Consider the following 25,177-nt stretch of genomic DNA (forward strand, 5'->3'; position numbering starts at 1 on the left):
CCAGGTACATGCAAACTCTATCTTGTAGGAGAAAAATAGGTCTCGGTCTCAAATTACTCAGCTACGTATATATAAATATAATGTTGCTCACAGATAAACATGGGTAATGTTTCTATATATAACCCTAAAATAAAAAAATATAAAAAAATTAAATTGCATAATACTGGTAACATGTACTGTTGTACGGGCACATCGCACATGTATGCAAGATCTGCATGCTATGAAAAGAAAAAGACAGCACTCAGAAAATCTACTCAAGAGCCTGGCTAATTTAAAGCGCACAAATCACCATCACCATATTAATTAACTCATTAATATTTATAAAAAGGTTATTTTCAATTATTAGGAGGGAGACAGCTTAAAACAATATAACGTTGTATTTGACGTACTTATAGTGACTACACATTATGCTTTCATAAATTCCTTAACAATAAATTGTTTCTAAATATTTCCTATACTTGCAACAATATCGAAATAGCCACATAAACAGAGTAAATAAGCGCAGAGCATATAATTCTATACATCACAATAACCAAATTTAAAAAGCACAAAGACCACCATCACCATATTAATCGACTCATTAATATTGACAAAAACAAAAATGCTATATATATTCAAGAGCTATAACAACGACAGTTTATAAACGATACGTGAACCTTGTATATATAACCTTTTTATCACACAGAATGACCTGACATAATGCTTTTTATATTATAAATATGGTAAACCACCTCCCTGTACTCTTGACAATATCCAAATATATAAAAACATAAACAGAATAGCTAAACACAAATTAAATATATTATTCTATACACCACAAACTTATCCCTTATATATCTTCACAACAACAATTAATTACGATTAAGAAAGATAGTGATAACTATAATATTCAAGTAGAGGGAAGCTAGCACAACAACCAACGCCCTACCAAATCCTTGTGTGGTGATGGAGACTTCATTTTGTTTGCATGAGATGAGAGACAGGCACAGGCACAGGCTCACTCCCACTGCTCTCACTCAACAGCTCCTCTATCATCTGTAGAGCAATTCTCTCCTCTTCGTCCTCAGTACCGCCCGACTCGGTAAAACCAGCAGAGACAGCAGGCTGGATCTGGTCAGGCTGAGCGACAGAGTTGTTGAGTTGAACTGTCATGACCCAATTGGAATCAGCACGTGTCCCGGCACGCTTCTGCCAGACACCAATGTGGGATTTCTCAGGGTCGAGACGAAGGCAGGTGAGAGATGGTGATGGGGTCTTGCAACACTTGCGCAATTTGGCACTAAGGATTTCAGATAGATTGGAAGTGGTTGCAGTACTGGTAGATGAACTACTAGTTGTTCTTTCTTTCGGCGTCTTTGAAATGGGGAAGTTGGTTTTAGCGTTACGGCCACTCATCAGCACTGCGGCCTCGTCATACGCACGCGCCGCCTCCTCAGCTGTCTCGAATGTGCCTAGCCAGACCCTTCTTTTTCTGGTAATTAATTAACAAATCAATTAAACTACTAAGCTACATTCTGCCAGAAAGTAATTTTCTTCTGTAAAATTGAACTCTGAAAGGAGATGAATTATTAATTGGAGGAATGAACGCTTACAGTAAAGGGTGCCTGATCTCAGAAACCCAGGAGCCCCAGTGGCGCTGCCTGACTCCTCTGAATTTCTTATTCTGTACCATGTTAAATATCTGGCGCTTTTTGTTCGACCAGTGCAATAAATTTGTGTCTGACAAATTCACTCCCCTCCCTTACAGGAGGACAAAGGGATCAGAGAAGAGAACAGGACAAGAATGAGAGAGGAGAAGAGAATGAGAGAGGAGAGGAGTAAGTATGATGGATGCTTTCTCTCTCTCTGTCTGTCTTTGGTTTCAGTGAATTAAAAGTAGAACTAATTGCCTCCTCTTAAGTACAGAGAGTTCAGACACAGCAGTCCCTGTGGGACGCCACCCTTTCTATAGGTAGATCGATTCTGGTAACCTGGGTCAGATGTTAAAAACAATTTGTCTGTGTAAAATGGTTAAAAAAAAAAAAAAAAAAAGAGAGTAAGAATTCTGTGGGAAAGGATTTAGTGGTGGAGGTGTCGGTGAAATGTAGCCAATCAGGACAGGAGTAACATAAAAAAGGATGAGGATGATAAAAAAATAATATGAGAGGTGTAAATAATTAGATATAGCAATGGCAAGGTACAATGGGAATTTAATCGCTCTCACCTACGCCCAAAGGCTGGATATTTAATAGGGGGCAATCGTGGAGATAGTTGGCACTTGGCAATGGTCACAAAAGTTGCTTGGATGAAGGCACTGCACTGGAAAAAAAAGCATGCACATGGTAAAGTGTAGGTGTATTTATGATGGGGTTGGACGTGTGAATGGGGATTCAACAATGTGATTTATGGTGGTTTCCTTTAACCCCTTTCTATCCAACCACTTCAAAATCAAAATTTAGAAAAAAAACAGAGGTAAATAGATAATTCAATCAATTATAAATTATTCATTAGGAAGAGAGATACAGAGAGAATTATGAAGCCTTCCCTGGCCCCTGGGCAGACTACTCTCCTGTGACCTGTATTGTATGTGAAAATCAACTTATAATATGTAGATAGAGCACTTGACAAGTATTTGCAATTTTTGTTTGTATCCAAGTAACAAGTTTTCCAAAATCTTTTTTTTTATTTATTTATTTATAAAATTGTAGCTATTTTAAGGGATAATTTTCTACATATAATTTCTTATTTACCTCTCAAGTCTTAAATTTATCTTATTTATCCTTTAGCTCTTACAATAATTTCTTATTTACTCATCACTTAACTAATTCTAAATTATCTCTAGTTAAATTATAAAAAATCTTGATTAAAAAGTTAAAAGACAAAATTATCCTTTTAAAAATTTCCCCTTTGTTGTACTGCTTTTGTTGGTATCCGGACCTATTGTTCGTATTTTTCTGCTGACTAATTATTTGAGAGTAGTTTTTCCCCTATTTAGTTGAAAGGTCAAGAACTTTCATGTAGCACTTAATTTTTCAAATAGGATTTTGTTTGTTTTTGGTTCGTTGTGTTTAGAATTTTCCTTATTGAGGCTTTGCACATAGCAAGCTTCTTTAATTCCAATGGGAGGAAAGAGAACTAGGGGTGTTAACGGATCGGATATTATCTGATTTCGTCCGAATCCAAATTTGAAAAATTACTTAAATTATTTGATTAGTATCTGTATTCGAGACTATCTATATACGTATCCGTATTCAAAAAATTATAGCAGATAAGAATACACTTAGATTTTTAACTATCTGTATCCGACCGTTTACATCTCTAAACCACAACAAATGTAATCTATGTTCTTAAATTGATTTATTAAATTACATATTCATACTAATAATCTATTAAACTGCATATACATATGCAACATATACATATATATATAGAGCTAGGCTACGGTGAGTTGCGAAGTAAAGCGACTATTTTACTTCACGCTCATATTTTGCGATTTTAAAGTTCAAAATGTCGATCCGAACCGTTCATCTTGTTCTTCATATTGAAATGTGCTTGGAGACCAAATTTTACATTTTTTGGAATTTTTTTACTATTTATTAAGCAATTTTGAAAGTCGCTGATCTGATGGTCTAGAAAATTTTACTGTTCACAGCAAAACAGCAATTTTAAAAAATGCTTAATAAATAGTAAAAAAATTCCAAAAAATGTAAAATTTGGTCTCCAAGCACATTTCAATATGGATTAAATATCTAACGGTTCGGATCGGTAATTTGGACTTTCAAAATAAAAATACAGCGTGAAGTAGAAACGCGTTTTACTTCGCAACTCACCGTAGACTACCTCTATATATATATATAGAGAGAGAGAGATATATGCTAATGTGTTTTCGGTAGCATATGAGCTGAAATACACACGGTCCAAATTTAAAATTTCAAAATTCAAAAAGTCGATCTGAACCGTTCATCTTGTTCTCCATATTAATATGTGCTTGGAGACCAAATTTTACATTTTTCTGAATTTTTTTACTATTTATTAAGCCACTTTGAAAATCGCTAATCCAACGGTTTTACTGTTTTGTTAAGCCACCGTTGGATCAACAATTTTCCAAGTGGCTTAATAAATAGTAAAAAAATTCAGAAAAATGTAAAATTTGGTCTCCAAGCACATATTAATATGGAGAACAAGATGAACGGTTCAGATCGACTTTTTGAATTTTGAAATTTCAAATTTGAACCGTGTGTATTTCGACCCATATGCTACCGAAAGCACATTAGCCTATCTCTCTCTCTCTCTCTATATATATTTTGATGAATAATATGATATTATGACATAGTTAGTGACTAATATTTTGATAATATATATGTTTTGTAATCAATAAATTTATTATGAAAAGATTAGATCTTATATTTGTATCCGTCCGATATCCGATCCGTATCTGTAGCGTTTAATATCCCATCCATATATGTATCCAAAATTATCTGTATTCACCCCTGGAGAACACCTACATGTCCTGTTCTCCTTTACACGATTGTGCAACTTTCAAATTTGGTCTCCTTTACACGATTGGTTTCACCCTTTTACAATAGAACTCTTACAGCCTCAGTTTCTTATTAAAACATGTAGGCTCGATTTCTCCTTTGCAAACCTCTCAATGCTCTGTTTCTCCTTTACTTGGTCAAAGAACCAAAGGCTCAAATTCTCCTTTGCACAGTCAAACTACAACAGGCTCAGTTTCTCCATTACACACTCTAATTCCCAACAAACTCCCAAAGGTTCAGTTTCACCATTAGATGATAAAAGCTTCTAAGCGATCTCTTTGGGGAGAGAGAAAGAAGGGGAAATGATGAGCTTTGTAAAAGAAAAAAAAAAAGACAATTTTGTTTTTTTTAATCAAGTTTAATTAATATTTTTATAATTTAACTAGAGATAATTTAGAATTAATTAAGTGATGAGTAAATAAGAAATTATTATAAAACTTAAAGGTCTTAACGAATAAATAAGATAAATATTTTTTAAATGTTGATTAGTATCAAGAGCTTGCAAAAATACAATGAATATAAATAATTTCTTAACGTTGATTTTTTTTAACTTACTAATTAATATAAAATAAAATAAAATAAAAGTTGATAATATTTTTATATTCACATAGATAAAATAATATAGATTACAACTATAAATTTTTTAATATATAAATTAAAAAAAATGTTATAAAAAAAATAAAATAAAAGCATAATAAAAACACAAAAAAATGAAATGTAACCCTTCTCGTGTAACAAATTCCCATAATTTGAACCTCTTTACCAAGTACATATGCAGGATTTTGTAAAGATTGTGGGTGGCAAAGTATACAGCAACCTTTATATTTAAAAAAAAAAAAATCAAATAAAAGGTCGCCGCAACAGGAAAATCTAGATTTGATCTTAGCCATATACAAAGGCCACATCTATCTCATTCTCATCGTACCGGCCAACTGTACAGTAAAACAAGCATGACGTATTAAGATTTTGCATCTATCTTGCATCATTTACCGATCCCAAACCAAAACAAATAAAAAAAAACCATTATGTACCCAAGTTAGCAAAATTTTAGGTGCTTCTTCCAAATGTCAAAGATGGGCCCCGCCCCTGGATTATTGCAATTGCAATGACACCGGATTTGTCCTTATTATATGATAGCCGTTCGATTAACAATAAAATAAAATAAAATTACAACTTAACTTCTTCATAATCAATTTTCATTTGAACATTGACTGTACAATTTTTTTTTTTTTTTTTTTGAGGAAAAATAAGAGTCAAGCTCTCATTTCATTGATAATAAAATGTTACAAGGGTTTTGTAACAAAGTAAAGAAAATACAGTGTAACTCATGATGATGAGTCAAGAAGGAAGAAAATCTAGAAAAGAAAAGAAACAGGAAAAGCGACAGAAAAAAAAAAAAAAATGAAAGCAGCTGAATAGAAACAGAAGGGTAAAATGGTAAAAAGCTGAAGATGTAAAATAGAGAAAAACTGCTGCATCCCCTTCATGCCTTGTAACAGCGTATCTATGAGTTGCTTCTAATCTGTGAGTATTGATACTGCACCATTACTTGTTCCATTAGCTCCTCTACTGTTGCAGCTGATTCTCTGAAAATTCTGGCACACCGCTCCCTCCAAATTATGAACTGCGCTATAAGGAATATAGACCTCTCCTTGTCTGAATATCTCGTGCTGATCAGTGCCTTAACCGATGGCTGCCTTGTGTTAAATACTGCCTTTACCCTTTGGTACAGTGCCCGAGTGAATGAGCATTCATTGAGCATGTGCATTATCGTTTCAGAATCTACTTTGCACAAGGCACACCTATTAGCTAATTGCCAACCCCTCCGAGTCAGGTTATCTAGTGTTAGCATCCTGTTACGTGATACCAACCATCCAAAAACCTTGAATCTTGGAGGGCCATTGATGGACCAGATTCTATTATATGTGTTGGCAATTCTGGGCTCATCCATCATTGCAAAATATGCTGTTTTTACTGAGAATTCTGCTGATCCCCATTTCCAACTAATGCCATCTTGTTCATTTTCATTCAATTGCACAGCCTGCTGCTCATCTTGCAGCCACTGTAGCTGTTCTTGAGCTGTGTCAGATAATTGAGGCCTTACTAATCGGTTTAATCTCATATCCTGCAAGGCTTCCTTCAGATTGGCTGCCTGATTTTCTGCATGTGTATATAGTATCTCCAACCGCCATTTCAATATACCGAGCCCCCAATCATGCCCCCAGAAGCTAATTGTTGTACCATTGCCCGGATTTCTGATTATTGAGATACTCCAGAATGGGTGTACCGACTTTGCCATCTTATGAAATAGTTCTACTGCCGGTACAAAGTCCTTTGTAATACCCATTTGTTCCAAGAGCGGTTTCCACAAGTTCCTTTGAGGCCTCATCCATTGCCAATAAAATTTCATCAACAAAGCGTCATTGAATTTTTTCAGATTTTTCACCCCTAATCCCCCCAGCTTCTTGGGATAACAGACCGTTGGCCAATTCACCAAATTCATCTTTCTAACTTTCGGCGTCACACCATGCCATAGAAATCTTCTTCGAATTCTGTCAATCTCATTTATTACCCATATAGGCAGTGAAAAGCAAGACATAAAATAAACGGGTAAAGCTGACAACACTGCATTCAACAACACCAACCTTCCCGCTATAGACAAATGCTTGGCTGCCCATCCCGCCAGTCTTTTGTTGAATCTTTGAATTAACGGGATATATGCTGTTTTTTTCAGTTTTCTGTTTGACAACGGCAATCCTAGATATGTGATTGGGAAGGTCCCTAATTCACATCCTAGAATCCCTTTGAGTCGAATTGCCAAGTTTTCATCTTCTTGCGTCAAAAGTAGTTCGAACTTACGCATATTTACCGCTAATCCTGAGATTGTCTCGAATACAATGAGCCCAATTTTTAGCACCTGCACCTGCTGTTCTTCTGGTTTTACTATAAATAATGCATCATCCGCATATAGCAGTACCGGTTTCATGTCAGGAAAAGGGAGCCGAATTGCCCCTGTTATTACAAGTTTGTTGAACCACCTTGCTATAAAATTCATCGCCACTATGAACATAAATGGCGACAACGGATCTCCTTGTCTCACCCCACGCCTCAATTTGATCTTTTTTCCTAGCAAGCCATTTATAATAACCTGAGATGACCCGATTAAAACCGAATGTTGCACCCATGCCACATAATTTTCTGGAAACCCTAGTTCTTTCAAAACCTTCAAGAGAAATTCCCAACCTAGCGTATCAAACGCCTTATGGATATCCGCTTTAAAAATTGCAAGTGGAATTTTTTGCACGGTGACATGCTTCAAAAGCTGTTGGGCATATATAAATCCTTCTGTGATATTCCTATCTTTGATAAAACCAGTTTGAGCACAATCTACCAAGTCCGCAATATTACCTTGAACTCTGTTTGCGAGAATCTTAGAAAAAATTCTTTGAATGCTATGTAATAAGCTTATCGGCCTGTAGTCCGCCGGGGTACTCGCGTTGTCTTTTTTTGGAATTAAAGCAATGTATGAGGTATTAAGCGGATGTAAAGGTATATGCTGTCTCATTACCGTGTCCAACACAAATTGTATATCTGGTGTAAGAATGTGTAAAAATTTCTTGTAAAACTCTCCAGTAAACCTGTCTGGACCGGGACTCTTGTTGTTTGGCCATCTATTTATAACCTCTCTTATCTCTTCAATCTCTATCTGTCTTCCAAGATGAGCAAGGTCTGGGCTTGGTTCATACAGATTTCCCCAAAATATTTGAGGCATCTGATTGGGTTGCGCACCCATCAAGGCTAGAAAGTGTTGAAAGAAAGCTTCATTCTTGGCCCTCTGATCTGAATGCATGACCCCTTGAAATTCAATCTGTGGTATGCCATTATAATTTTTGTTGCTAGATGCCCTTGCATGGAAAAACCTTGTGCTTTTATCTCCATGCAATTCCCAATTCAACTTTGATCTTTGTTTCCACATATCTTCTTCAATGACTGACAGCTCTGTATACCTCTTTTTCATTAGAGCTGCTATGAATTTTTCCAAATCGGACACAAGCCTATGCTCTTTCACCTTGTCAATCCATCCTAAGAATTCTCTACATACCTCTACTTGGTTTTTAATCACTCCCACTTTCTGTGCTGCCCACTGTTTAATCTCTACTTGTAATTTGTGTAACTTCAAGTGTAATTGCATTGGTGTTTGAGCTACTATCTGCGAATTCCAGGATTGCAAAACCACTTCCTCAAGCTGTGGGAATCTAAGCCATAGGTTTTCAAATCGGAAGAACTTCGTCTTTCTAAACCCGGCCTTGGCTATAAGCATTATGGGACAATGATCCGACGACGTATTAGGCAAAGCCTTCTGTGTGGAGCTCGGGAATTTGAGATTCCATTCGGTAGAAATTAAAAACCGATCCAACCTTGCCATTGTCGGATTTTCTCGTGCATTTGACCAAGTAAAGTGCCTTCCATGCAAAGTAAGATTTAATAGGCCAAGAGTTGAGATCAAACGTGAGAATTGAAGTGGTGTTCTCCAATCTGAAGATGTGGTATTTCTATCTTCCGGGTTTACAGTGATGTTAAAATCTCCACACACTAACCAAGGTGTGTGGTCTACTGGTTTTAGGTTTTCCAATTCCATGAGAAATGCTTGGCGTGGGTTTGAGGTAGAAGGACCGTATACTCCGGTTACCCAAAATTTCTGGTTATCGGCTCTGTTTTTTAGCAACACTGATACCGAGAAGGTGCCGATATTATGTTGTATCTCTTCAAATAACTGTGATGTCCAAGCAAGGACTATCCCCCCTCTAGTCCCTTGCGCATCCAATATTCTTCTCTGATCCAGTCTATTCCCACAAGTTTCTCTTATGCACAAATCATTCATGTGAGCCATCTTTGTTTCTTGTAAACAAATAACATTTGGCTTCTCTATCAATATTGTTTGTCTCACGGCTAATCTTTTTGGCCTTTCATTTAATCCACGCACATTCCAAGTAATGAATTTAATGTGTGCTTGATAATTCATTAAAACATTTGAGACAACACAACTTATAGCAGAAAACAAATATATATTTGGATGGAAGAGATGGTACAACACCGGTGTAAAACCAAACATCTCTTCTTTTACAATTTTGCTCCCTACAGGAGACCTTTCTTGCAATAAACTTTTGACTAATTAAAACCAAAAGAGCAGATAAAACACACAACAGCCGGGGCGAGCCCATGCATCTAAACAAAAGCAAATAACAGCTAATCATAAAAACTTAGTAAACTACTAACTTCAGCTAGACCCGATCCACTCAGAGATCCGAGTCTTGGGAAACCCGACCCCCACTGTTATTGCACAGCACTGCTTCAATCTTTGCTTGTAGTTTTTCATCACAATCTATTCCTGCAGTCATCACCACCGCTTCAGCCTGAGTTTTGGAGAGCTGAGCCATGGAGTTTAAATACTCTGGCCTTGGTTTTTGCGATTTGACTATGATTTTAGGTGTGCGTGGCTGGGGCATCTCCTTTTCATACCCTTGCACGGCTTTTGCTCTTTCTAACATTGATTTGTAAGGCCCCTCACTCTTTTCCTTCAATCTAGGGCTTCTCCTGACTTGTGAAGGAGTTACCAAGCCCAGTTCGGTTTCCCCTTCAATTGGGCCTTCTTCCTCAACCCGTGAAATGAATCCAAAACCCGGCGGCGAGCTATGGACCCGTGAAGGAGTGACCAGACCCAGTTCGGTTTCCACTTCAATTGGGCCCTCTTCCTCAACCCGTGAAGGGAATTCAAAACCCGGTGGCGGGCTATTGAAATCAACTTCATTTGGGCCTACAGTAATTTCTTTGCCATGTCTTAACAATATTTCAATCTCTTTATCATAGTAGCCCGACCCGTTTATGGGATTAATTCCCACTGGGCCTATGTAGAAGATAGACCCGAGAATTGGGCCTGGTATTTTACCATCATTGCTTTGACCTGCGAGAGTAATAAAAACACTTCTCCCATCTCTTTTGACTAAAGTTTGTACCTTTTCAGTTGGGCAGGTAACTATCATTTCACTTTGCTTCCCCAAGTTAGTCTCATTAATAACCAGCGGCTTCCCATCCCATCTAGTCAGTTTTTTGAACCTTGTCTTTACACTAACAGGTACCTTAGCTATGTGAGTTAGAATAGGCCAATTAATACTGAGATGACTTAACCCAATTCTCGAGCTCTGTAAAGTGAATGTTACCTTACACAGAATACCGTTGGGGAGAGAGATGTACGCATTGTCTCCTTCCAGTCTTACAATAGCCTGTACTGTGCTAACTTGATCTGCTGCGGCCTTGTGTGGTGTAGCAATTTGTGTCTGTTTCCACACTTGCACCATTGCTTTCTCTACCGGCTTCAGTGTTACCGGCTTGATAACCCACACCTTCTTGTTAACACTTGGCTTCACCACCTTCTTTATGATCGGCTGGGTAACCGGCTTTGCAACCCAAACCTTCTTAACACCTCTTGCCCTGCTTCGGTACTGTCCGGACCCTCTGTTTGATGCTTCACTACTATCACCGGATGTTGGCGAAGTTGCCCTTGACATATTCTGGTATGGGTGCTGCCGCTCCCAGTACTGTCGCCTTTGTGGCGGGTGTGGAGGTGGTTGAAAGTATCCCGGCACCGCTGATCGTGAGCTAACGACTTGCACTCTTACCCTCCTCGTGTAATCCCCCTCTCTAATCCTGAGGTTTTTAGGTATTGTACGTGGGTGGTTAGAAGCTATGAGCAATGAGATATCATCAAACTGATTTGCTTGCAGGCCGTAAGGCATGGTATCCTTAATGGTCCCCAGTCTCGCTATTACATTATTGAGGGCTGCCGGGTTCCAAAACTGAAACGGCAAGTTATGTAACTTGATCCATGTCTGATGGCCTGGAGGTTGGAAGGCCATACCAGTGGTCGCCTCCCAAGCAGCCAGGTTGAATCGCACTCCTAGCAAGTCATACGGCCCCTCTTGCACAACCGCATTTCTCAGCTATACATCATCGCACACTAGCAATACAGGCCTCATATCCTCACACAGGACCCTGTAGCGCGAGGTTGGACCTCCATGACGCCCAGCCATTGTTATTTTGATACCCTCCTCCATGCCTGCCGTCGCATTACCTTGTATAATGTTAATATACGCTGCCCTTTCTAAGTAAGCATTAACTGGGTTCACATTTGAGTAAGCCGGCATGAAGACATCTTCTTCATCTGGCCTTTCATCAAGGTACAAATCACCCATAGCTGAACTGCCTCTGGTTACGTGAGCGTAAGTTCTACTTGGATGAGTTTGCTTTGTTGCTGGTGGTTTCTGTTTAGGGTTCACAACCCCAGGTTTTATAGATGTAGTGCACCTACCAGCCACATGCCCACATTTAAAGCACTTGAGGCATTTAAGAGGCTCCCTACATTGTGCCCGTTTATGGTCGTTTGCAAAACATCTGAAGCATTTTCTCTCCTTGAACAGTTTTGCATACTCCTTTTCTACCTTTGGAGATGAGAATTGTTTGACTTTCCCGTTTGATAGAACCCTTTTCTTCCACCTGGGCAACACCGTAGTCCATCCCTCCTCCTGATATTTTTTGCTTGGTGGGTGCCCATCCTTGCTCGCCTTGTTTCCTGGTAAGGAGTCACCTTGAAATTGCCCTTGGCTTCTCTGCTCCATCTTTCTATCATCGTGTCCCTTCGTAGGTTTGAGTGCATCCTCTATCGGCCTAGGTTTTTCCTTCATCGCTTCTTCATACCAACTGAGAAGAGATCTGTTCTCCCTACATGGTCCTCCTGTTTCTTTCTTGGTCGGTGGTTGTGCATTTGCCTCCTCAGTCGCCTTCCCTGTCGCCTGTGTCTTGACTCTCATTCTCCTCTCCGTACAATTATTTTGATAACCATTTCTAATTTTGAGTTAGTCGTTATACGTACGTAATCTGTATATTAGAGAAAGATGGTTAAGTGTGCAGCATTTTTGTGCATGCCATGTCACCATCCGTCTCAGTTGTTGGATTAATTGTTAGCTACTGATCCTATGGCTAGATTTGTTTGTCGTCATGAATTAGAAAAGGCAGCATGTACAGTATAATCCACGCTGCACTAAACAGAAATTAATATGATCGTGTGATTTACTGTAGGAAACTTTCATTTATAGATATTTGTGTTGTATGTTTTCATGTGACCTTAATTTGTGCAACTAAAAGTAAAATTTAAAATTTTGAAAATATTTTATATGTAGCTCATATCAACTATAATATCTGCATGAAAAACGAGTTCAAAAATCTATTGGTGTAACCCCTCCTGTTTATTTATTTATTATTTTCATGAAATCAAATATCATTCGGCACTTTCAGCTATCAAGATATTTAATTGTGTATTTACGACCGCAATATTTTTAAATGTAGTAAACATTGCAATGTATTTGTATAGTTCATAACAACAAACAGTGATGTACGATTTTTATTGTCTAACTTCTCCTAATTTTGATCACAATTTGACATGCATTGGTAATTTTAAAGAGAAATTCGGAAAATAGCCCAGTTATAATGATGAGTACATGACCAATTTCTGGGCCCAAATATTTAGGAAACTTGATCAAATTTAATAGTTAAATATTGTTGCTGTCCACCATGATATGTCTCGGTCAAATAATTAATACCTCTGGCCTCTGGGCTCTGGCTAACAGAGTACAGCCTAACAAAAGAAAAATACAAATACAAATACAAATACAAATAGGCCCTGCTAATTGTCTGCTGGTAAGACCCTACAATTTATAGTTATTACAACTATTTTTGAACTTCGACCGAAAATATAAAATAACGTATTTAATTTTATACATTGAAGTAAGTATACCCCATATTAGTAAAAACTATATATCAGTCATTCGTTTCCTCAATATACATTTAGAGAGAGAGAGAGATAGATAGATAGATAGATAGATATATAGAGAGAGAGATGAGCTATGATGAGTTATGGAGTAAAATGCGTTTGTACTCACTACAGCAAAATAATCCATTTGAAACCGCTTTTGAGACCAATCTGGTCACCGGTTGCAGAAGATCCACAAAAAAATAATAAGAAAAAAAACAGTGGAGACGGATTTGATCAATAGCCTTCTGGAACCGGCGCCCGCACCTTCTGAGACCCATTTATCCCGGTCACGGAGGGTGCCCCCTAAAAAATCCCCACGTCTCTCTCTCTGTCTCTCCCTCTCCGTCTCCCACGTTTTGTTAGGGAAATTTTTTATTCATAGAAATTAAGAAAAAGATAGAGAGAGAAACAGAAAGAGTACAGTATTTGTTATATTGATAGAAAGATCGGTACAGATTCTACCGATCTAAAAAATCAAAACACTTAGGATAGGCAGAATTCCTACCCATCCTAACTCTTCTCGGATCTTTTGTGAAGACGGTGCCTGAGAAGATCAAGAATTGATCTGTTGCTATTCCTGTTTTGAAGACGGCGTCACAGAAAATCCGAGAAGAGTTAGGATGGGTAGGAATTCTGCCTATCCTAAGTGTTCTGAATTTTTAGATCGGTAGAATCTGTACCGATCTTTCTATCAATATAACAAATAATGTACTCTTTCTGTTTCTCTCTCTACCTTTTTTTCAATTTCTACGAATAAAAAATTTCCTTTTGTTAGGGTTAGCAAAAAAAAAAAATCTGCGCGTTTCTAAACCCATCGCCGCCTCTCACCACTGCATCGTCGCTAACCCTTTTTCTAACCACGCATTTCTAATTAACAAGGTTAGACAGAGAGAGAGGCGTCCCTCCCTCGCCGTCCCTCCTTTTTCTAAAAATTCCAGTCTCTACTAACCCTATCCCGTCCCTCAATCGCCGTCTCTCTCTCTGCCTTGCCGTGTGCTGCTTGTCTCTCTCTGTCTCGCCGCCTCCTCCTGGTAAACTCTTATCGATCTCTCTATTTTTCTAAAAAAAATTGTTCCAAAAGCAAAACTAAGTTAAATAGTGAATGGTGCAGTCGTCGGATCGAGCCAGGACTGAGGGAGAGGTGCTAGATCGAGACCCCCTCCTTAATTTACTCGATTCTCTTCATACTGGTATACGTCCTTTTGTCTTTTGAAGTTTTGTTTTGTTTGATTTGGATAAAATAGCCATTAGTGCTTACTTAAAGCTTGAATTCGAGCTTGCAGGCCTGGTTCCCTTTTTCTATCTTTATGTCAATTTGACTGGTACATACTTCATACTTGCAGCTGTTATGTCAATTTTATGAAATTGGAATTTTTTCTTGATGCTATCTGAGATGACTTTTGAACTGTTGAAGGGGTAAGCTACTAGGATGACTTTCATGGGTGCAGTAGAGGGGGAAGATGAGGATGTTGAGATTGATGAAATTATGAACTCTAGCGGTCTTCAGTTTAAGCCCCTATTGGCACAGTATGGAATTCAAATCCAGTGCATTACTTGGTAATACTACTTTGTTTTTAAATTTTGTAATTTTATTATACATTTTATATGCTGGAAACTCATGATTTTGTTTTTAAACTTTGATTTTTGAAATGAATTTCTTTATCAGATCTATTTATTATAGTTCTCTTCAATCTCTAAAGTAGGGTATTATTTATTTCTAATTAATAGAACAAATTTTTTATATCTTAAATAAATATAGGTTAGCAAAGCTGGAGGAGCTAATTCGGGAGAAGGCACCCTATGCAGCCAAAGCAGTAAAGCACAAGGAGGGTTACAACAAAAAGATGGATGCTTACAACAATATGATCTCAAGCACAAGGAGGTATTTTATGTTTCTACATTGTTTCTCAAAAATCTGATCTAAGGGGCTCATATATTTTCTTCAAAGTTAAGAAAATAAATGTAGTATTACATTATTACTTGTGTAAATTTGTATCATTAGCTACTATTATTTATTTCTAATCAATGCTAGGCACTTGAAAAAAGGCTATTTTTTCTACATTTACCATGCTGTCACCAACTGTTATGTTGATTTTTATGCTGTAAAACTGCCCCAATTATGAAAGTTAACAGAATCTGATGGAGATTGTTTTTTATTTTTGCAAATAACCCTAGAGATAGCATCCGCTACTCATTTACCAAATGTTAAACCAACCTTTAAATTATTATAATGGAAAACTTTTTTTTTGTTAAATGTTGACTATTTTGCCCCTGGTTTGTATACGTCATTTTCCTATGATCTAGTTTAAGCTAAAAGGGGGAAAAGATTTAATTGCCAGGTTCTAATTCTGTCTATTGGTAGAAAGCTATTTGACCAAATATAATAAAATGCTTTTATATTTGAAAGCTGGCCAGTACCAGCCCCATAGTTTATACCAGGAAAAATTATCACAATGCTGGTAAGTAGTACCACTGCTCAAATAAACAGCAACCATTAATTTTTTTTCTCTTCTTTTGAAAGATTTTAGATGATGGAAGTGTGAGTGCTAAACCAAGAAAGAAATCCAAGAATGAGCTTCTAGTTCGTCTATATGGCACTTATGAATAGTGAGTTCCAATCTTTTCCTTTATATTTTCATGTACAATTTTATTATGCTTTATCTTAATTCACTTTACCCTTTGTCACTTGTAGCCTGTATGTGGATGACTCTAAATCAAATTATGAATTTGAAGATGTAAGTTGAAATCCCCCTGTAATTTTCTCTCATCTGTTTAAATTTTTTGTAAATGCAACTAGTTTAGTTCATGAATCTGTAGGTGTTGAAGAGAAAATAAGACCATGAACAATTACTTATTTGAGGCTCATGTGTTGTTGGAAGTTTACATGTATAAATTTTTCGTATTTTTCTGACCATAGAAAAATACGAAATTGAGCATGCATAAAGTTCAAGTGTTACTGGAAGTTTACATGTAAAGAACACTCAATTCGGTTCAGACAATTAATTACAATGAAAATATGTACCAGCTCCAAGTTGGAATTGATATCCAGTTGTTTACTAAATGTGCCTTTTCTAACTCATTTTGTTATTTTGTTATTTTACTGTTGCTCACTAGTGCTAATATATATATATTGTAGATTGCAAGATACAAAGCTGATATACAAAGGAAAAAGAAGGCCAATAGTGTAATTATATTATAATTTCTTATGTTGTTGTGATATTATGGTATTATAATTATATTTAATTTCTTATATTGTTATGATATTATGGTATAATTTTATTATAATTTCTTATTTCTGCCTAGTTATGTATGTATTGTAAAACAACTTTAGCCTATGTATGAAACATTCTTGGGGCGGGAGAAATGAAAGTTAACATAATGTGTTTAATGTTATATTTGTTTGGTACATTTCGTACCAATTGGGGAAAAGAAAAATAATAAAAAAAATATCAAAAAAAAAAAAAACCTTCTGCGACCGATTTGGAACCTTATGTGACCGTCCATTCGGTCTCTAATAGGTCTCTAGCCACGTCAGCGTGTTGCATTCGTGACGGATCTAGTCGGTCGCTGAAGGAGTCATCTGCGACCCATTTTGGTCATCTGGGACCAGCGCCCACCTTCTGCGACCGGCGCTTCACCCATCTGCGACCCATTTGGCCGGTCGCAGAAGGGTATTTCTGCTGTAGTGACTTCACGCCGTATTTTTATTTTCAAAATCCAAACTACCGATCCGAACCGTTAGATGTGATCTCCATATTGAAATGTGCTTGGAGACCAAATTTTACATTTTTTGGAATTTTTTTACTATTTATTAAGCAATTTTGAAAACTTTCAAAATTGCTTAATAAATAGTAAAAAAATTACAAAAAATGTAAAATTTGGTCTTCAAGCACATTTCAATATGGAGAACAAGATGAGCGGTTCAGATCAGTCGTTTGAATTTTCAAAATAAAAATATAGTGTCATGAAGCACCAACTCATTTTACTCCATGGCTCACCGTAGCCCATCTCTCTCTCTCCCTCTCTATATATATATATATATAGAGTTAGGCTGGGGTGCTATGGATAGCATAGTGGCCTCTATGCTACGGCTCAATATTCGAGTTTTCAAAATCCAAACGGTCGATCCGAACCGTTCATCTTATTCTCCATATTAATATCTGCTTGGAGACCAAATTTTATAATTTTCTGAATTTTTTTACTATTTATTAAGCCACTTTGAAAATCGCTAATCCAACGGTTTTACTGTTTTGTGCAGCCACCGTTGGATCAACAATTTTGTAAAATACTTAATAAATAGTAAAAAAATTCAGAAAAATGTAAAATTTGGTCTCCAAGCAGATATTAATATGGAGAATAAGATGAACGGTTCGGATCGACCGTTTGGATTTTGAAATCTCGAATATTGAGCCGTAGCATAGAGGCCACTATGCTATCCATAGCACCCCAGCCTAACTCTATATATATATATATATATATATATATATATATATATATATATATATGTCATACTATTAAATTTGACAATAATTTATGATGGATCTCCTAATTGAAAATACTTGATGACATGTGGTGAAACCAAGCTTCTAAATAGCTAACTATAGCGGTTTTGGACCCAGAAAGCTAAGCTACAGGCGAAAACTGCGCTAATCAAGCTACGACCGCTATAGCGGTAATAGCGGTCCGCTATAGCGCGTAGCGGCAATAGCGGCAATAGCGGTCCGCTATGCTACATGGGTTATGATTTTGCAATTTTTTTTTTCTGAAAACATGATTTTGCAATTTTAATGGGCCTTAATATCTAGATTGGTTTTTTTTTTTTTTACTTTATTAAGCTATATCAATACAATGGAACATGTGCGGGCTATACCGCTATATCAATTAAATTTTGTATCATGCATTAATATATGGTAGTGGTATATTTTGAATATAAAATATATCGATAGTTTTTGAATTAGGGATATTTTGAATGACAATTTGAACTTTGTATTGGTTTAATATGAATAATATTAGAACTTCTTAATTAATTTGATATTTTTTTTCTTGATGAGACATTTTTACTAGGCAAAGCCTTCTATGGACATAAGGACCTATTTGTAAAATGAACATATTTTTATTTTTAAAGTTCAAACAGTCGATCCGAACCGTTCATCTTGTTCTCCATATTAATATGTGCTTGGAGACCAAATTTTACATTTTTCTGATTTTTTTTACTATTTATTAAGATAGGTACAAAATTCAATGGTCTGAATTTGATATTTTTTATACCCATCTTAATAAATAGTAAATAAATTCAGAAAAATGTAAAATTTGGTCTCCAAAGATATATTAATATGGAGAACAAGATGAACGGTTCGGATCGGCTGTTTGAACTTTGAAAATAAAAATATATTCATTTTACAAATAGGCCCTTATGTCCATAGAAGCATCACTCTTTTTACTATTAGTAGAAATATAAAATATAATTTTTGAAATAAAAAAACGCTATTTATAATAGCTTTCGCTATAGCTCCGCTATTCGCTAAAGCTTTTTTTTTTGGTCTCCCCGCTACACCGCTATAAACGCTATTTAGAAGCTTGGGTGAAACAGATAATTTATTGCACAGTTGCACCATTACATAGCAAATATAGGAAAAATAATAACGGTAAGAAAACGGCTACGAAAGTCACTGTAATATCAATAGGTCATATGTATAATGTACTCATGTAAATATACAAGTTATGATATTATAATTTTGTTCCTCAGTTACTCAAATCTCTCAATATTGCAAGATACTTGCCTGATCTACATACATATATACATGTATGCAAAAAGATGCTCGATCGTCAAAGTAGGAACCAAATCTGCTACGATCCTAAAAGGGATTGTAGGGTCCTATGATTCTAAATCCAATCTTTAATTTGTTTTGAGATTCGTGCATAAAAAACAATATCTATGGAGATTCGTACAACCAAAAAATTAAAAGGTTGGATTTAAAATCGTAGGACCCTACAATCCCTCAGGATCGTAGCAGATTTATTTCCGTCAAAGTATCACCAATGATCTCTTAAATTGCTCGTTGGGAGTTCACTGCATGAATGCATAAAAAAAGATACGCTGGATCCACGGACCACGGTTAGCTGTTAAAACTTAAAACATATTACTTTAGTTTATCCTAACAAAATACAATTGGCCCAATAAAAGATCACCTAAGCCCAATAAAAGATCTATGAATTCCGCCTGTGACAAAGAGAAGCACCAAATAATAGATCGGAATCCATACGGCCCAGTGGCAGCAATGCATGCAACAAAATTCCTCAACATGGTCCAAACCAAGAAAATCCAAAATGCCGTTGTTCCTAAAGAACAGAGAGAGATTTTAAAATCAGTACGCACGATGATGAATCTAATTTTGACAGAATAACGCATGGTTTCATTACAACTAAACCAAGACATGTTTACATGTCGTGCTCAGAGTACGAGGTGTTTGAGCCATTTCTCGTACTCAGATTGAGATGGTGGAGTCATCATTTTTTTTTTTTTTTTTAGGAATACAAAACGTGTTTGGAGAGAACAAAGCAAGATAGAGTCACAGAGATATCCAAAGTTTTTTAATGTAAAAAACAACAACAACACTAATGACATATCAAAAACAAAAAGTATACCTATTATACATAGACGGGAGATTAGATTATTCGTTTTCTGTCGCCGAAAAGAAAAGAAAAATACACACGATTAATATGTTATTTCAATCCGAAACAAATCATGAGGCGTCATGTTTCTTTTATTTTTACCTCTTTTTCGCACTGCTTTTCTCAAACGGCACCACTAAAAAATTTATCTTTTGGTGCTGATAAACTTGCATTTGCTTACTGCTGGGGATGAAAGATGTTATTAAAAAAACAGAAAACTTTTAATCCACCGCTTGTTTGCATTAGTATACAATTAATGTTTTTTTTTTTTTGTATTTGTATAAAATAATTATTGACAAATGTTACGTAACTTTTTAAAAAGTTAAAACACATTATAACAGTTTTCAACAACTATTTTATTTGTTCAGACTTTTTATCCGATTCATATGAAGTTTGTATTTAACTATTATATTTGAATATTGCTCCAAACACACTTGATATTACCAGAGACGAAGCCAGACTTTCAAACTATTAGGGTCAATCGTATAAAATTTTTGTGTAAAGAATGAGAGTCAATTTTACAGTTTTTTTTTAATATTTTACCATAAATTACATAGAAAATCACACATAATATAAAAAAAAATTGAAAAAAAAAATGGGGGTCAATTGACCCCCATACTGTCTATTTACATCCGCCTCTGGATATTACAATGCATATTTGATAATTCGAACTAATATTTATCATATGAACTACTGTAAAATACATAATTGATAATTTTATAATAGAACCTAACTATTTATTTTATTTTAAAAAAAATTCAGCCAAAAACAATTAAGTTTTAAGTGATGTTTTATCGTGCATCCCTCCAACTTGTGCTAATTTGAATTTCCAATACAAACTTATTTTCAAGTGTATAACTTCTATCAGTTGTACATAGATTCCGCAGTCACAATTTTATTATGTGATGTTAATTTTAAATTCACATCTTGTTTAGTAATTAGTTTGCAAAATACAAATTTTAATATATTAACTCCAGAACAATTGAGTATTGATTCTGTAATTCTCAGTGATACAAAATTAATGCAATTTTTAATGTAAACAACAGACAACATTATTGCTTCTGTAATCATAAACCTTCAATTAAGAATTGATAGGGGCCGTACCAGAGGTAGGGCCCTTCCAGAAATTCTCAAAGGTACTCGGTCAAGCCGAGCCTAAGAGGGGGTTTGGAAATAGTTTTCAACCAGCAATTGACGCGCTTCGGTATAACCTCACTAGCTGCGTCATTGCCCCAAGCGCAAAGATGCTTTTCTTTGTCCTTGTGCCGCTTGTTTTATAGATCAGGGGTGCGATGTTATTTACTTGCTATCAGGTTTGAGATTAAGTTTAAGCAAATTGCGCTGCACACAAATGAACCGGACGGGAACTCATCTGGGCTCATGGGCCTTTGATAAAGAAACTTCAAATGGAAACTATGTTCACTAATTTGTTTGCGGGCCAGTAGCCCAGTAGGTCATTCTCGCAATTCTCCCCCGTTAGGCTGGAAAAAAGAAATTCATTGACGCTTGTCGGTGCTTGACAAGTGACAAGTGACAACTCAACAGCTCGGTGCACGCGGAATTCACATCTTCTCCAATACTTGATAAGGGAATCTTTTACAATTACTAGATCTGAACCGTTCTTTTTAACTTGGCACGAATCTCAAAGCTAAAAAAATACTGCCTCCATATTGCGGCCCGAATATCAAATTGATTGAAATTTAATCTCAAACCGTAAAGTGAGGATAATCCTCTGCAATACCGGAGAGGATACGGATTCCTGCACTCGTCGGTGCTTGGCATCTCCCATGACAACACCCATGGGATCAAGTCAACAGCACCCTTGGATAGTCAGATGCTGCTTTCATCAAATTTGGTCCGTTTTTCTTCTTTTGAGAGTTGATATGGGAAGCATTCGTTACAATCTGCATCGCTACGTACATTATAGTAGTCAGTTTATATAATGATTGTTGTCTTCATTGTTACCATTCGTCGCATTCAGTGTAATAACGTTATTGTTTAGTGTATAAACTTTGTCATTCACCTTGCAGATTTTATTTGAATAGAATTTGATCAAGCATTCTTTTTTTTCTTTTTTAAAAAAAGAAGAAATGCGGAGGTAGCCTCCAAATTTCATTGAAAATGACGAATTTGATCAAGTGTTGAATAGAAAAAAAAAACGAATTAAAAACAAGAAAATTTAACAGCAAAAGAGATCTTGATCCGAATTAGTTTAATAACATATATGCTTTATATTCAGTCATTAGATATTGTTATTCAGTTTATTTAAATTTATTGTGGTCGACCAGATCATTCAATAATAGCAATGATAGTAGCAATTAATGAAGTTATGAATATTTTTATACCTTCCTTTTATACTGAGTTAAAGTTTTTATACCCTTATAATAAAGGAAGCAACTAACAGTTCCTCAATTCCAGTCCTTCAAAAATACCCGGATATTTTCAACTAATTCTGTAAACATCAATACTAAATCCTATAAACTAATTCAACAAATCCTGTCAACAAAAAAACACGTGAAAACTGTTAAAAACGCATGACAGTTGTTAAAAACACGTGAAAGCTGTTAAAAACGCGTGAAAACTGTTAAAAACGCGTGAAAGATGTTAAAAACGCGTGACAGCTGTTGAAAACGTGTGACAACTGTTGGGGACCACCTTCTGTGAACATACACATAGTATCATGTAAATATACACATATTATCCTATAAATATACACATATTATTCTGTAAACATACATATTATACTTGAAATTATGACAGTTATGGCAGTTGAAAAATGCGTCAGAACTAAGCTAAAAAGGAAAGACTTTTATACACGGGGATTTTTGGGGGATTTAACTTGGGGAGATATTACCTTTTCTCTGTAATAAATGATGGAAAATGTTTGTTTATACCAAGTTAAAATTATCTCTTATTAAGTGAATAAGAAGAAAGACAAGAAGAACGAGCAGACGTAAAAGAAAGCTAGAATGACTCAAGTCCAATGCAACTTTGAAGTAAAAATTAGAATGGCAAAAGGCCGAAGCAATTATTTAGCGTTTGTCAAATTAATTATATATGCCGAGAGAAAGAAGATGGAGAAAAAAAAATGTAAATTGTTTCATCTAGAATGATTAATACAAAATTATCATGAATTTTGGAAGGAAAATTATGTAATTTTGAGGTTTTAAAATAGTGCACCCACAATTCCCTTGGACTATACTACCAATATGTTATAAATGGTGTAAGCCGATTACAAATTTAAAAAAAAAAAAAAAAAAAAAAAACTTGGCAAATTGGCAAATAGTTTGCAAATCAAAGAAGATGGGTGGATTAATTGTGCATTATGGATCTCAGTATGTCGTGGAATGATTGTGGCAATGGATGGAACTTAAACAACGTTTATAGATCTAGAAGACAATTAATATTCAAGATTACAATTAAATGGCTTAGAATATTCTTATCCAAATTCTTACTTCTCCAACAAAATCTTGAAGGTGGCAGAACCATGTTCAACATATATATATATATCGATCGGTTGTCATAATTTCTAGCTAGAGATGGGCGTAATATACAATATAATTTTGAACAGAGAAATGGAGTTAATTAGGTCAGTTGAGTTACGCATATCCAAATTTATACACCTATATATGCTATATATGAACAAAGAAGTAAGTTTTGCAAATTAACATATACAATCCAAAACTAAACTGCTTCTGAGACAATTGATTTCTCACAACAGGCCGGCAACAAGGAATTAAAATGCCAAATTTAGAAAGACATATTGATGCAGCTATCAGCATCTGATGATGGAATAATTTGAATATGGACATCAACATAAATCTTCACCGTTAATTTTATTTAGCTTTTCCTCTTTTGTTTATGCTAAAATGTTTTGAGCATAATTGCTTTTTATTTTTAGTTACATATTCTTTGTAAAAAAAAATATATTATAGACGGAAGCTTTTAATGATTAATGATAAAAGAGCTAGACTCTGATTTCTTTGTCAAAAAAAATATATTATAGACGGAAGCTTTTATATTATGTAGATTGAAAATATAAGTTAACATATGTATAGATATCTGATTTATGATAACTGCAATTAAGATATCAAATTATAGTCATAGAGTAAATGAGTTTAGATAATCAAAGATTAAGGTTTAAGTGCTATATATGGATAGCATAATGTTTTTTGTGCTATTATCTCAAAAATTTATTGTATAAATTTCATACTTTGATCTAAGTAGTTCAATAAATTAGTTATATAATGAACTTGTAGAATATCATTTTTTGAATTTTTTTTTATTATTTTTTATCATTTATGAAAGATGAAAAAATTGACTTAAAAAATTGCTAATATATTAAGCTATTTTTATCATCTTTCATAAATCATAAAAATAGTAAAATATTTTCAAAAATAGTAAAAATTGATATTTTATAAGTTCATCATATAACTAATTTACTGAGCTAATTAAATCGAAGTTTAAAATTTATACGATAAATTTTTGATACAATAGTACGAAAGACCTTATGATATCCATAACACCTAAGCTTCATAATCAAATTATTATTTTTACATGTTTAGATTAAAATAAAAAGCTTAACTCATCTTTCATCAAAAAGAATTTACAAACAATAAAATGGACAAGACAATTCGACCTGTCAAAAAGAAGCACATAAGCCAAAAAAAAAAAAAAAAACTAAATTAGTGATTCAGCAAATATTTATCAACACGAAAAAATATTTTTACTTTGAAGACTCAGTTGAAAGGAACCAAATCCTCTGCCTCCTAGTGGGCAGGATGTTTCCAACCCCAATTCATTTTGACCAATCTCTAATTGACACGTGGCATGTCTTTTTTAATTAAATTATTTTGTTAATAAAATCTGTAGCTTGCATTTTTTTCTTTCCTCTGTCTCTTCACCTTTCAAATTCAGAAAAATTGAGGATCTATTTGTAAATTTCCTTCTTCAAATTAGCTAATTTTTAGTTAACATGTGGCATACCTTTTCAATTAATTTATTTTATAGAAAGTTATAGCTTGCATATTTTTCTTTCTCCGTCTCTTCATCTTTCAAATTCAAAATTATATCTCCTCTTCTCTATATTAGCAGTGAGAATTTTTTTTTCAAAGTTTAAGCA

General features: G+C 35.2%; 1 protein-coding gene, 1 long non-coding RNA gene and 1 other non-coding gene across 5 annotated transcripts; 1 reads left to right on the top strand and 2 right to left on the bottom strand.

Moving 5' to 3' along the window:
• Positions 1–653: 653 nt before the first annotated feature.
• SHN1 (Integrase-type DNA-binding superfamily protein) lies at positions 654–1,871 on the bottom strand. Its single transcript, XM_078320872.1, has 2 exons — positions 1,593–1,871; positions 654–1,471 (listed from the first exon to the last, which is right to left on the bottom strand). The coding sequence occupies exons 1-2, from the start codon at positions 1,670–1,672 to the stop codon at positions 955–957; spliced, it is 597 nt and encodes a 198-aa protein (XP_078176998.1). The 5' UTR covers positions 1,673–1,871; the 3' UTR covers positions 654–954.
• A 12,329-nt stretch (positions 1,872–14,200) lies between these two features.
• LOC144571886 (uncharacterized) lies at positions 14,201–16,738 on the top strand. Of its 3 annotated transcripts, XR_013517604.1 has the most exons (8): positions 14,201–14,414; positions 14,495–14,573; positions 14,667–14,705; positions 14,798–14,940; positions 15,143–15,265; positions 15,905–15,990; positions 16,076–16,118; positions 16,520–16,738. It is a non-coding gene; the product is annotated as an uncharacterized LOC144571886 (long non-coding RNA). The 3 variants fall into 3 exon arrangements; XR_013517603.1 differs by lacking the exon at positions 14,667–14,705; XR_013517605.1 differs by lacking the exon at positions 14,667–14,705 and having other exon boundaries at positions 15,912–15,990.
• Positions 16,739–21,151: 4,413 nt separating this feature from the next.
• On the bottom strand, positions 21,152–21,301 carry LOC144572064 (U4 spliceosomal RNA). Its single transcript, XR_013517667.1, has one exon. It is a non-coding gene; the product is annotated as a U4 spliceosomal RNA (small nuclear RNA).
• Positions 21,302–25,177: the final 3,876 nt, after the last annotated feature.

Source organism: Carex rostrata, chromosome 19 (assembly GCF_964058835.1).
Source record: "Carex rostrata chromosome 19, lpCarRost1.2, whole genome shotgun sequence".
NCBI classification, from domain to species: Eukaryota; Viridiplantae; Streptophyta; class Magnoliopsida; order Poales; family Cyperaceae; genus Carex; species Carex rostrata.